Source organism: Podarcis filfolensis (assembly GCF_964270895.1).
Source record: "Podarcis filfolensis genome assembly, chromosome: 4".
Lineage (NCBI taxonomy): Eukaryota > Metazoa > Chordata > Lepidosauria > Squamata > Lacertidae > Podarcis > Podarcis filfolensis.
This window is the reverse complement of record NC_139607.1, coordinates 77,739,601-77,752,330: the sequence shown is the minus strand read 5'-3', so window position 1 is coordinate 77,752,330 and position 12,730 is coordinate 77,739,601. Positions and strand designations below refer to the sequence as shown.

At 42.9% G+C, this 12,730-nt stretch overlaps 2 protein-coding genes across 2 annotated transcripts in view; both read left to right on the top strand.

Moving 5' to 3' along the window:
- LOC310760467 (cilia- and flagella-associated protein 337-like) overlaps positions 1–12,730 on the top strand; it is a 166,102-nt gene that overhangs the window by 69,211 nt on the left and 84,161 nt on the right. The window lies entirely within an intron of this gene.
- B3GLCT (beta 3-glucosyltransferase) overlaps positions 13–12,730 on the top strand; it is a 71,570-nt gene continuing 58,852 nt past the window's right edge. The window contains 3 exon segments of the mRNA XM_083609180.1: positions 13–195; positions 197–287; positions 290–475. Coding sequence (XP_083465306.1) covers positions 157–195; positions 197–287; positions 290–475 — 316 coding nt within the window. The 5' untranslated portion in view covers positions 13–156.

Below are 12,730 nucleotides of genomic sequence, written 5' to 3'. Positions count from 1 at the left end.
GGGCTGCGGGTCTCCACACACACACAGCCCAAGCTGCCCCGGTGAAGGAAGAAGAAGCCCCTGAGCAGCCGTCGGAGAACAGCCGAGGCGCCGCTCCAGACGGTTCGCGTCGGTTATCTTGAGGAGAAGCGAGCGGCGGCCGTTTCGGCCCGCGAGATGGCGCCGCTGAGCCTCCAACTCTTTCCCTCTCTCTCTCTCCCACTCTCTCTCTCTCTCTCTCCCCTCACAGGCTTCCCGGCGCCCGGTTCTGCTGGGCGACGAAACCTCCTCTGAGGCCGCTCGGAGTCGCTCCGATCCTGCCAGCAGAGGCGGAACAGCGGCCAGTGGCGAAGTCCTGGGAAGAGAGGACGGGCTCCCCGCCGCGAGGAACAGGAGTGGAGCCGAAGCTGCTGCTGCTGCTGCCGCCTGCTCCTCCTCCTCGCCATGCCCCGCGCTTTAGCCGCCTGCCTTTTCCTGCTCCCGCTCTGCGCCCGGGGTGAGTGGGGCGGACGGAGAGGGGACATTTTGTGGCGCGCGGACGGCGGTTGGGAGGAGACGCCGCGGCGCCGCTTCCCCCCTCGGGCAGGCGGGGGAAAGAGAGGTCGAGAAGCCGCCGAGCCGCCCTGTGGCTGCCCGCCGCCGCCGCGTCGTGAGGGGAACCGGATACGCGAGGGAGCCTCTCTGCCCCGCTTCCTTGAAGTTTGTTCGTGGGATGGGCGGGCGTCCCCTTCGCGTGTAGTCGAGCGGCAGCCGCTCCGCCCGTCCGTTTCCCTCTCCCTTCAGGGTTTAAACCGCTGCCGTCGCCGCACAGAGACAGCCTTGAGGAAGCGCTTGTTTTCCTGAGGTGGCGCTGGCGGTGGGTGGGCGCTGAGCCCCAGGCGAAAGAGCCCGAGCAGCTCATCTCCAGAAGGGCAGCTGCAAACCCCGGGGTGGCGGGTGGGAGAGCCTTGTGGCACCGACGGCACGGCTTGGTGCGGCAGAAGCGGCTTTCGTGGGCTAGGGTAACCCGCCGTTGCCTCGGAGGAAGCGGCGTTTTAAATCCACAGAAAGCTCCTACCAATAGGTCAGGGACCTTATTTTTTTGCGGGGGGGGGGTTGTGTGGAGCGCTGCCGAAAAAGCTCATGGCATTAATATTTTAATGTTCCATTATTTTAATGTTTTTTATTTTTGTTTTTAAGTTGTAATCATTCATCTTGTTTTTATTATTGCTTGTAAGCCGCTCTGAGCCCGGCCTTGGCTGGGGAGGGCGGGGTATAAATAAAAAAATATTATTATTATTATTATTATTATTATTATTATTATTATTATAAGACGGCACAGAGCATAATAAGATCGCCACCTTCTGCGTTAGGGAGATTTAGTCCAAGGCAAACAGCCAAGCCGTTCCCGATTCCACCTGTAAAGGCAGCAGTAGTGGGCTGTTACAGGGCAGGTATTTTCAACCTGTTCGGACCCACTTTTAACCCAAGCGTGCATTTGGGGACCCATTTCTTCACTCTTTTGCCATATATTTGCATGGGAGTGGTAGTGCTCCTGTTGTGACCCACCTCAACCCACTAGCCTAGATCAGTGGGCTAGGGAAAAATCCACCCTTTTAGCTGTGTTTCTGAGCATGACAGGGTGCATGAAGGCTACACTCCTTAAAACACTGAAAAGGTCTAAGGTCCGCTAGAACACAGCTGGGCTGTTTTTATTCCCCCTGAGGAAATGTGCAGTGAGTAGTTTGCTTGTTTTTAAAAGGGTGGCTGATTAATATGTGTTAAGTGATGGGGAGTGTGTGCTGACGATGGTGTTCACAAAGAAGGACCTTTAACCATTATACTGATCAGCTGACAAAAATTACTGCTCCCCAGTGAGCTACATCAATTCCCCTTTCTAATTCCTCCTCACTGGAACTGGTTTTTCAAAGGAGGACCTTCTGATTGAATAGGCTGCACCTTTTATTTGTTTAATAGTCTGCCTTTCTCCCAGAGCTCACAAAAATTAAAACAACATGGATAAAACACAGTTAGCTAAAAACATATATGAAGATAATAGTTAAAAAATAACTAAATTGTGATGGAATTAAAACAGTGTAAAAAATCTATTAAAATATAAATATTTAAAACAGCCCAGCACTATTGAGAGCCCTTTCCTTAAAAGCAGTCAATTCCCAAAGCATGTTGGAATAAAACAGTCTTCACCTGCCAGTGGAAGATCAACAAGGAGAGAGCCAGTTTAGCACTCCCTAGACAGAGAGGCTAAAGCCTGGGAGCAGCCCATGAGAAGGCTGCAGACCCACAGAATGTGCTGTGAGGATGATGGGACTGAGAGAAGGGCTTCCTCAGAAGTTCTCAGAGCCTGGACAGGTTTGTATAGCAGAAACCCTTATAGCGCTTTATAGGTCATAACTAGCACTTTGAATTGTGCCCAGAAATAGATTGGGAGCCAGTGGAGCTGTTAAAGCAAGGGGAGTTATGCTTCATTTTCAGCTGCGGAAGCTAGTTCAGGCTATACGTATACAACAGCCTAGCGAAGGAGCCTACTTCATGAGCAAGAGGGAAGCCCCAGCTGATGCAGCATCTTTGCCTCAGTGACAAAATGTCAAGCCAAGATAACAAGTGAGTTAAGCATGCAGTTAGAAAGCCAGGAGCAGTGTGGGAGCTATCCAGTATATTTTACAGAATGTCTCATGCACAATTATGTGCCTGTTGGATAGAAGTCATGATTGTGTACTCAGTGCAATGAGCTCCTGACCCCCTAGGGAACAAGTTCATTCCCTTCAGGCCAAGGTGGCAGAATTCGAGAAGTTGAGAGAGACAGGTTAGTGGATGAAACTCTTGTAGATGCCATAGCTGCATCCTATTCCCAGGGTAGCAACCCCTTTGCTGCCATGGAGCATGAGAGTCTTGGGGAAGGAGATCATCTCTCTGAGGAAGAGGGAACAGTAATTTAGAATGGATCTCATTTTGGGAGATGAGCAGTTTTCCTCTTGTGTCAAGGATGGTCCTCCAAGTAGGAGGTTGGGTGATCCTGGTAGTGCCTGATTAACTCATTAGGGGTGCAGATGGTTGGCCTTGTGATGGGCATGCTAACTACATGTCAACTTGCCTGACTAAAAGGAGCAGACTCTTCCTCAGAATTGCTATGGGTGATGATACTAGGCCCTAAGAGTAATTTACTACCTGACCAAATGGTCCAGGGTGATGCAGAATGAAATCAATGAGGCAACCAAATGAGGATGTGTTTTAGTAATGGGTCACTTCAGTTATTTTCACATAGACTGGGTTCATGTTTTCCAGTGATGACAAAGAGCTAAATTTTCTAAGTACTGTTAATGATCATGCCCTACAGCAGTTGGTCCTGTAACTGACCAGAGGGATGTCACCCAGGACCTGGGGCAAGATGTGTTGTTGAACTGATTAGGAACAGTAACCACAGTGCTATCAAATTCAACATGTATGTAAGTGGGCAATCGCCAAGAAAATTGGAACACAATCACATTTGACTTAAAAAGATGAAACTTCCCAAAAATGAGGAGATTGGTAAAAAGGAAAGGGAAAGGGAAGATAGATGTCTCTAGAATGCTTGAGGGTTGTTCACCATAACAGAAGTTCAGTCTGATTGCATCTTTCTTGACTGCAGGTCAAGAAAGGTACCACCAGGGACAAGCGGAGTAAAGGAAGCTGTTGAAGGCAAAAAGGTCTTCACAGCAGTCTTTGCATCTGTATTCACAGTGGAATATGCAATTAGTCTTTAGGATTAGCCTTTGTGCCAGAGGACTGGAAGTGGCATCAATTTTTAAAAAGGCATCCAAAGAAGATCTGGGCAAGTCTGTTGTGGGAAAACTGGCAGAAAGTGTTATTAAAGGTAGAATTACCAACCATGTAGTATAACAGGTCTTGCTGAAGCAGAACTGGTATGGCATCTGCAAGGATGTATTCTCTCACTAACCTTTTAGAGTTCTTTGAGAGTCTCAGAAAGCATATACATGGAAATGATTCAGTCAACAGTGTGTATTTTGACTTTCAAAAAGCTTTTGATAGTTCCGCACGAAAGACACTTGAGTAAGCTTAGCTGTCATTGAATATGAGGAAATCACTGGTTATGGATCAGTAACTGCTTTAAAGAACAGGAAGCAGAGAGTAGGAATAAATGGCCAGTTCTTCCAATGGAGGGATATAGAGATTGAGACCTGTGCTTTTTAATTTGCTATTCTAAGTGATTTAGAGTTAGGGGTGAGCAGTTAGGTAGTCAAGCTTGCTAATGATATCAAATTGTTTATGGTGGTTAAAGCAAAAAAGGGATTGATAGGAAATCCCAAAGGATCTCTCCAAACTGGGTGCAATATGGCAAATGTGTTTCAGTGAATACAAGTGTAAAGTGTGAACCAGCTGTGATTGCCCAGGAATGAGATCTTAGTGGTGGAGAGCTCAATTAAGGTGTTGACCTAGTGTCTGAAAGCTGTAAAAAAGGCAACTTCCTAGCTAGGGGAAAGGGCTGAAAATAAAACTGTTGATATCTTAGTGCCATTATACAAACCTATGGTAAGACCACACTTGGAATACTGCGTATACTTCTGGTCATCTCATGAGATACCATAGAGCTGGAAAAGGTTTGTAAAAGGGCAACCATATGAGGAAAGGTTACAATGTTTGGTTCTTTTTAGTTTAGAAAAAAGTCCAGTAAGGGGGGGCATGTTAGCAGGAATAAGCATACAGTATACATGATGCGCAGGAAGTAGATAAGGAGAACTCTTTCTCTTATATTGCTAGAACTCGGGGCCATCCAATGAAGCTGATTGATGGAAGATTCAGGACAGACCAAAGAAAGTACTTATTTACATAGTACATGGTAAAAACTATGGAATTCCTGCCACATGATGTAGTGATGTCTGCTAGCTTGGGATGGCTTTAAAAGGGAATCGGACAAATTCATGGTGGATAAAGCTATCAGCGGCTGCTAGTCATTATTACTATGTTCTACCTCCATTGTTGGAGTCAGTATGCCTCTGTATACCAGTTTCTGGGAATCACAAATAGGGAGAGTGTGATTGAGCTCAAGTACTGCTTGTGGCCTTCCCTAGACATCTGGTTGATCATTGTGAGAACAGGATGCTGAACACGACAAGCCTTTGACCTGGCTCCACAGGTCTTTTCTTATATTACTAACACCCTTGGCTATTTAGAATCATTGGACACAAATTACTGACAGGTGTTTGAGCATAAAGGGTTCTTGTGCCCTTTTCAGTGTGGATCAAATCACACATTGCTCTTTTCCTACATGCTGAAGTGAAAACCATAGTATTACATGTGGCATCAACTGATTAATTCTCCCCTAGCATATGTTACACACACAGATTGCATGTGGCATTAATCCATGGCATTCATATGTGTAGTATGAATATGATATAATATTTAGATTTCTGAGCTTAGTTCTTTCAACTCAGTTATACTGCTAGCAGATCTTTTTTGGCTAGGTTACAGGCTGTTGCAGTTTTGTGCAGCAGCAGTCAGGAGAATTGATATTAAAACTTCACAGTAAAAGAATGATTTATTTTGCTGTTTTACTGCTCCTGGCTGCCTCTGTATCAAAGATCTTGAACTTTCTGAGTAATAACAGCAGGGAAGAAGTAAATTGTGAAAATATATCAGTAATAGGTTTTGGGTGTTGTGAAAGTAGATTAAAAAATGTACTACTGGACAGGCAGGTGAGCTTTCATTAAATGATAAATACCATAGAATCTCCCAAGATTGCATTTGTAAAAATCAGAATTCCAGCTATAGGGAATAAAAATAAATTAAAATTTTGGAGCAAATACTTTGCAGTCCCAGTTTGCCTGACTCATTATAGGAAAGAAAAGTGTCTGCAGATGAACAGATTCTGTGTTATGGGCATTCTCAAATTTTGTAATATTTTGTTGTCTTAAGGGTTCAGTCCTATACCAGCTTACTTGGGACTAAGCCCCATTGAACTCAGGGAGACTTTGAGTGTATAGGATTAAGCTGTAAATTAAGAAGCTCCTCTCTATATTTGGACATCTATCTGGCAGCATAACCCCATGTTCTGGTAGACAATAAGAAAGAAAAGGAGCAGGGTATGCTTTCTTAAGAGCTTTTTCTTTCTCTCTCTCTCTTTCTTTCATTAAAAATATTGCCATTATTAGGTCTGCAGCACCAAGGAATGGAAGTGCTGATGCAAAGGTCTTTTCATTAGTGGTATCTCAGTCTATTTATAACATTTATATCCTGCCCTTCAAAAAGATTTTTCCCAGGGTGTCTGCATTCTGAAAGCAAGAAATACCAGGTAATGCAGTTTTTCACACATGAAACACCTTTCCCAGAGAGATACACTAGGCTTGGTATCTTCAAGCTTTTCAGACCCAGGACCCATTTTTAACTGAAACATGCATTTAGAGACCCATTTCTTAATCTTTTACTATATAGTTGCACGGTGGCAGTGCTCCTGTTGCAAACCCACTGGTGGGTCCTGACCCACCAGCTGAAGACTAGGCTATCCAGCACCTCAGTTGCAAATGGGTTCAAATTTGTCAGCAGCAGGTGTTGTAGGTAGATGCTTTCTAAAACAGTATTAATATTTCTAAAAACTTTGACTAAAGGCAACTAATACATTTTAAACAATAAAAATTATAAAATCATGAACCTCTTGCATAAGATTTCATCCCTGCAGCAGACGGCGGAGTTCTTTCTAGAACTTTGCACTGGGTCAACTATTCTGATCCTTTTGGGAGTAATTTTGATAAGCATGGGAATTGTGGCAGTCTTCATGTAGCTTGTGCTTGTTGGTTGCATTGAATTAATATGTCTGATACTTGAACAGTTCTGTTTCAGAGTGCATCCTTTTGAGCAGGGGTTAGTACCTCTGCACCTGTCTGTTCTGAAGAGGCCCACTGCCCTATAGCCAAAGTTGTGAGCAGAGCCTCTCAGAGGAATGGTAGGCAGATAGTAAGGATGGTCCATACTCATCCATGACATCTTCAGAGCAGCCGCCCTTCCAATATAACACAAGTGACTTACTGATATGTGGTTTTTCTGCTTGTAATTTTCTTTCTTTGCATGCATCATCGTGACATTGCTGAGACATGCCTTTCCTCGTTCTAACAGACTAACTCTTCTGGTGTATTGTGACATTACATTACTTTTTAGCAGAGAGCTCTGCAATCCAACCTGTAGTTGATAAAGGTGAACACTAAAAAGGTAGTGCAAAACACTTCAGTGAGATACAGGAAGACGAACTGGTCACCTCAGTCACCTTAGTTGGTTTGGCATTAGTATTTGTTAGAGCTGTATTGTGTGTGAACTGGACACTCAAGTAAGAAAGGTTCTATTTATTAAGAAATACCACCTGTACATTGTCTTAAAACAAGAATTTAATAGAAATGTTTTTGAATGTTTGAGTGGTATGATAGCAGCCTTTTCGTTTCAAAGGAGAATGTTTAAAACAGCTTTTCTCTGTCATTGCAGAATGAGACTGTATTATAGTCTTCTTCTGGTACTTACAAGATGGCACTTCGAAAATGATTTTTTACTTATTGAACATTGAAAAGTAGTTTTCATTTCCCTTTCCATCTCCTAGTGGCATTTCCCACCCCAGTTCCTGCACTGAAAATAGCTTAAGCATAAAAAAGGAAAAAACTTACTGGAAATGGCTGAGCATAAAGCATTATCCGTCGGTGGGTGAAAATTGGCAAGGCTGATCTCTACTTTTGATTCTTATTTCTATTTCTGCTATCTGATGAAACAGACAGCATATGAGTAAAAGTGGAGAGAGGTTTAAATGCAGCACATCTGTAAGGAATGTTTTCCTTTACCTTTAGCTGCATGTTATCTGCTGTTATCAGAATGGTTGCTGATACTTTGTTAGTTAAGGTAAGAATTTCTCCCTAAGAGCATGTATTTAGCTATTCTGTGTTGTGCTACATTAAGCAGCTAGTGTTGTCAGCTGATAAAATCCAAATTACAGCTTCCATATACATCTCAAAAACAGGGATAAGTAAGAAAAACTCAAATTTGTTGTTTTACAAGGCTGGTCCCCAAGCATATATTAAGATTCAAGGGCTCCTGCCCATGGAAGATGCTTTTGCCTGAATTTTGAGAACCACCCATTTCCGCTCAGCCCTTGTACCATGTCAGCCGATTCACCAGGAATCCTAACCTCTGGGAGAGGCTTTTTTGTGGGGGATGATGGGGGAAGGAGAAGGCAGGAATGCCAAGTTCTGCATGCTCCCTTCCATGAACTTTCCTTTGGGTTCTAAGACCCACTGCTCGGACTGAATGCCAGTTGTTGAGGAACACAAGCAGGAGGGTTCCTGTAGGCATCTGGGTCTCCATTGTTGGAACAGATAGGCCTTGTCTGATCCATCAGGGCTGGTCTTATGTTATTAATATCTTATGGAAGGCATTCATTGAAAGGAAGGTTGATGTACAGTCACTGTGGGTATTCGTTTAGAGTATTCTTGCAGCAGATTACACCCTCTGTTTACAATATGCAATCAACTGACATGTCTGTGAACCTCAAATTTTAAATATATTTCATAAAATTTATATACTGCTTGATTGTAAAAAATAATAATAAAGCCCCCAGAGTGGTTGAAAAAATATATGTGGGTGGAGTATCTTCTTCAGATTTTAGACACCCCTAGTGTTGAATGAAGTGCTGCACTACAATTGTCAAAGGATTTTCGATCCAGCAGAGGCGTCTGCTAATGGAAGGAGAGGGAAGCTGTCTTCCACTAATTTGCACTACAGACCTTTGCTCTAGAGCAGTGGTTCCCAATTTATGGTCTGTGGATCCCAGGGGGTCTGCGTAACCCACCCAGGGGGTCCGTGGCACATACCAGTCCAGGACATCCCATTTTTTGTTGTTTTTTTTGCTGTGCTGTTGCATGGGAGAATGGCCCTGCCAAATGTGTAAGACTGTGGCTGAATGTGTGCCTTGCACAAAATTGTGATGCCCAAAAGGCATGTTTTTGGTCACTGTGTTCTTGTGTAGGTCATGTGACTTATACAGGAGTGTGACCCAGAAGACACATGGCCTGGTTCCGCACTGGGGTGTGTTGGAGGGTGTGTTGGGACCATACACATAACAGCAATTACCACTGGAATATCAACATTTTCAAAAGTAGGGGGTCCGTGGCTTGACTTTTGAAAAACAGGGGATCCGTAGTACTTAGCTAATTGGGAATCACTGCTCTGGAGGATTAGGGGACTAGCTCTAGACTATTGCAGAAGGTTGTGCAGGCAAGGGGAAGGGGAATGTGACAAAATTTGCTGTTTGCATCTCTTCCACTACTAGAGGGCTCTGCTAGATCAGAGAGACTCCTTCCATTTGCAAAAAGGCGCAACTGGAAACAATGGGTGGTATTCAATCACATATTTTTAAGTGTAGACCCACTGAAATTAATGGATTCAGGTTAGTCATATTCATGAAGTAGGTCTATTTTGAGTCAACCTGTAGGTTTCCCCCCTCATTCCTGACAAAATCAGGGGCAAGGCTTCACTGGTAAGTCATTTGCTTAAATGGCACTGGTAATTTCTAATATACAAAATAAATAAATACAATTCCCTCTATTTCCAGTGTTCAAGCTTGAGTGCATTTATGTATTTAGCCATTATGGCACCACTCATGCACAAGAGGGCAGTATCAACAGGACTATTAAAACAGCTGGACTATTAAAATCTTCGGGAAAAGCCACTGGAAATGACCTAATAAGAACTGAATGTGTTTTGTGGCCTGTTGGGTGGTGGTGGAAAATTGAATAGAAGGGGAAATGAATGGAGTGCCCTAAAATATGACATGGCTAACTATCTGGAACACTTAACAGGAGCACTCTGTATTGGATTTTTTTTGTTACACTGGTGTGTAATATTTGTGAATTTAATCCCTGAACTGCTGATGATTTAGTAAAATATTTGAAACATCTCAGACTATTTCAGCTCTAAAACTGTGCTCATTTGCCAAGTGGACTGAAGCTTCCGCCTCAACAATCTTCAAATATTTTTATTGTTAATTAGGTAGAACTCCCAGTTTGAAAGGCTGAAAACAGGTGCCTATTTTAGGAAGTAGTAATAACTATTTGAGGTCAATATTTTGGTTTTTTTGCTTTGAGTATATCTTACTGAAATTTGGAAGAGAAAACAAAGATTAATACCAGATCAGATCAGAAAGAAAAAGGGAAAAACAAGATGACGAGAAAAGAAGAAAGGGGAAAAAAGAAAGAAAGGAAAAAGAAGAGAAAAAGAGAACTTCATTCATTTATCAGCCGTATGTAGAAAATTATTCAACACATCCACTCCAAGATAACACCCAACAAATCTACTTTCTATAAACCAATATTGTTTTTGATCATCAAATGGGTCAACTTTTGAATCCAAACATTGTAGCAGCAAGTATGAGAATTGCTCTGGGTTTATAGTTAAAGGAATGACAGATAAGTACTGTCTGAAACAAGGAGGAAAAGGCCCACATGTTCTTATTGAAAAGGTTGTCACATGCAAGATGGAGCAAGCTTGTTTTCTCCTGCTCTAGTGGGTAGGACCTGTACCAATAGTTTCAACATATAAGAAACAAGATTCTGACTAAACACCAGGAAAAATTTTCTGACGGTAGGAGCTGTTCAACAGTGGAATGGACTTCATCAGAAGGTGGCAGACTCTTTTTCCTTGGAGGTTTTAAAGGAAAGGTTGGATGGCTGTCATGGATGCTTTAGTTGAGATTCCTGTTGCACTAGATCAGGGGTCTGCAACCTAAGGTCCGTGGGCCACAAGTGGCCCATGGGGGTCGTTTAACCGGCCCATGGACCCCCGCTGCCTGCTTGGGGACCTCCGCTGCCCTCTCAGCCGGCTCCTGTGCGCCACGCTAAACTAGCGCAGAGCAGACCGGGGACCGCCGTCCGCAGCACTGGCTGGCTTCCCATTGGCTGCAGGAAGCTCCTGCAGCCAATGGGAATCTGCACACGCCTCCTCTGTGCCGGAAGGTGCGTGGAAATAAAATTTGCGCATGCGCGCGCGCACACACACACACACACACACACACACTCCGGCCCACCGAGGCGTCTGCAGGACCGTGAACTGGCCCAAGCCACAAAAACTTTGCCGACCCCTGGACAAGGGACTATGAGTCCCTTCCAACTTTAAAATTCTATGATTCGAACCTGGCAGGCTGCAGTCTTTTACCCAGTTACCTGGGAACAAGCCCCACTGAACTCAAGTGATACGCGCTGCTTTCTATATGTAAATAAGATTGTGCTTTGAGAGGGAGAAGTTATAAATAATTCCTTACAGGATTTTTCTGTATTCTGGAGTGGAAAAAAGTTGTCCTCCTATGCAGACTAGTATGTGATCCTTGATTTGTTTCAGGGTTCATGTGTATTAATATTTTATAAATTATAGACTCTGTGCTTGCATGAGATATTTAAACGTTATGATGAGCCAGGCAGCATTTCTGCTGCATATTTTAATTCACATCTCCCTATGTGGCCTCTCACCTGCGTGCAAAAGGCGAGGAACTGTGAATACCATGTTTATGTAGAGGCTTTGCACTGAAATACATTTTGCAATGTAATATATTATTTTCTAAGTAATACAAGGTTTGTACAAAGCAGCATTTGTGTGTTGACCTTGAAAATAGAGGCCATAGAGGTGCCTTGCAGTTTACATGTGCAAAGTGTTTAATTTGTTAAGTTCAAAACACAATTAAGACTCTTTTAACCTTATTCAAAGCTTGTTAACTCTGAAGTAAGTTCCATTTATTTTTAGTATGACTGAACAGTAAGTGTATTTAGGATTGCACCCCTAAATTCTAAAATAGCATTTCAAATTATTTCATGGTAGATAGAATTAAGGGGTAACGAATGTGCTTGGGTGGTAATTAACAGGATATGGAGGCTTTCCACATGATCTCCTGAGTTTCGTTTCTATTCTAAACTGCTTTCTTACTCTATTTAGGTATAATTTGTTAAAACCAAAATGAGCAACCTACTGAGTTATACCATAACGTTGTTGAGAGACATCTAGGAGGTCTTTGAAACTATGTATTTCCAAGTTTGACTTTAGAGATGTGTACTGGGGCTAGGTATCTACTTATTGTAAGTGTAGAGCCTTGATTTCTCTTAGACTGTTTAATTGCTAATATCTTTATTTCATTTGATGATGGTGATGATGATGTTATTATTATATTTCCTCACAAAAGTGACCCCAAGCTATTTACAAAGACATTCAGAGGCATGAATATTGACATTTGTTTTCAGTAGTGATGGTGGCTTTAACGTGTAGTGACTGTTAGGTAGCTTTTTACTTCATTTTAAAGGACAGATTTATGTGGGATGTCAGCATTGTGAATCTTTTATATGGAATTACTTATTTGTCAGGCATAATATAAACTGTGACAGATCTGTTATAGATTTGCTCCCAGAATGCTTAAAGGCACAGCAACCATATGCTGATAATTTCTGATAAATTGACATACTGTATTGAGACACAAGTTATATTTTTATCCACAGTATATATCTTAAATATGAATAATAAAGTATGAAAGCTTATATTGGGCCTGTCTTCATGGCTACAAAAAGCTATAGCATGGAACTAGTAAGTTATGGTGGGACGTGGGTGACGCTGTGGGTTAAACCACAGAGCCTAGGGCTTGCTGATCAGAAGGTTGGCAGTTCGAATCCCCGTGACGGGGTGAGCTCCTGCTGCTCCGTCCCTGCTCCTGCCAACCTAGCAGTTCGAAAGCACATCAAAGTGCAAGTAG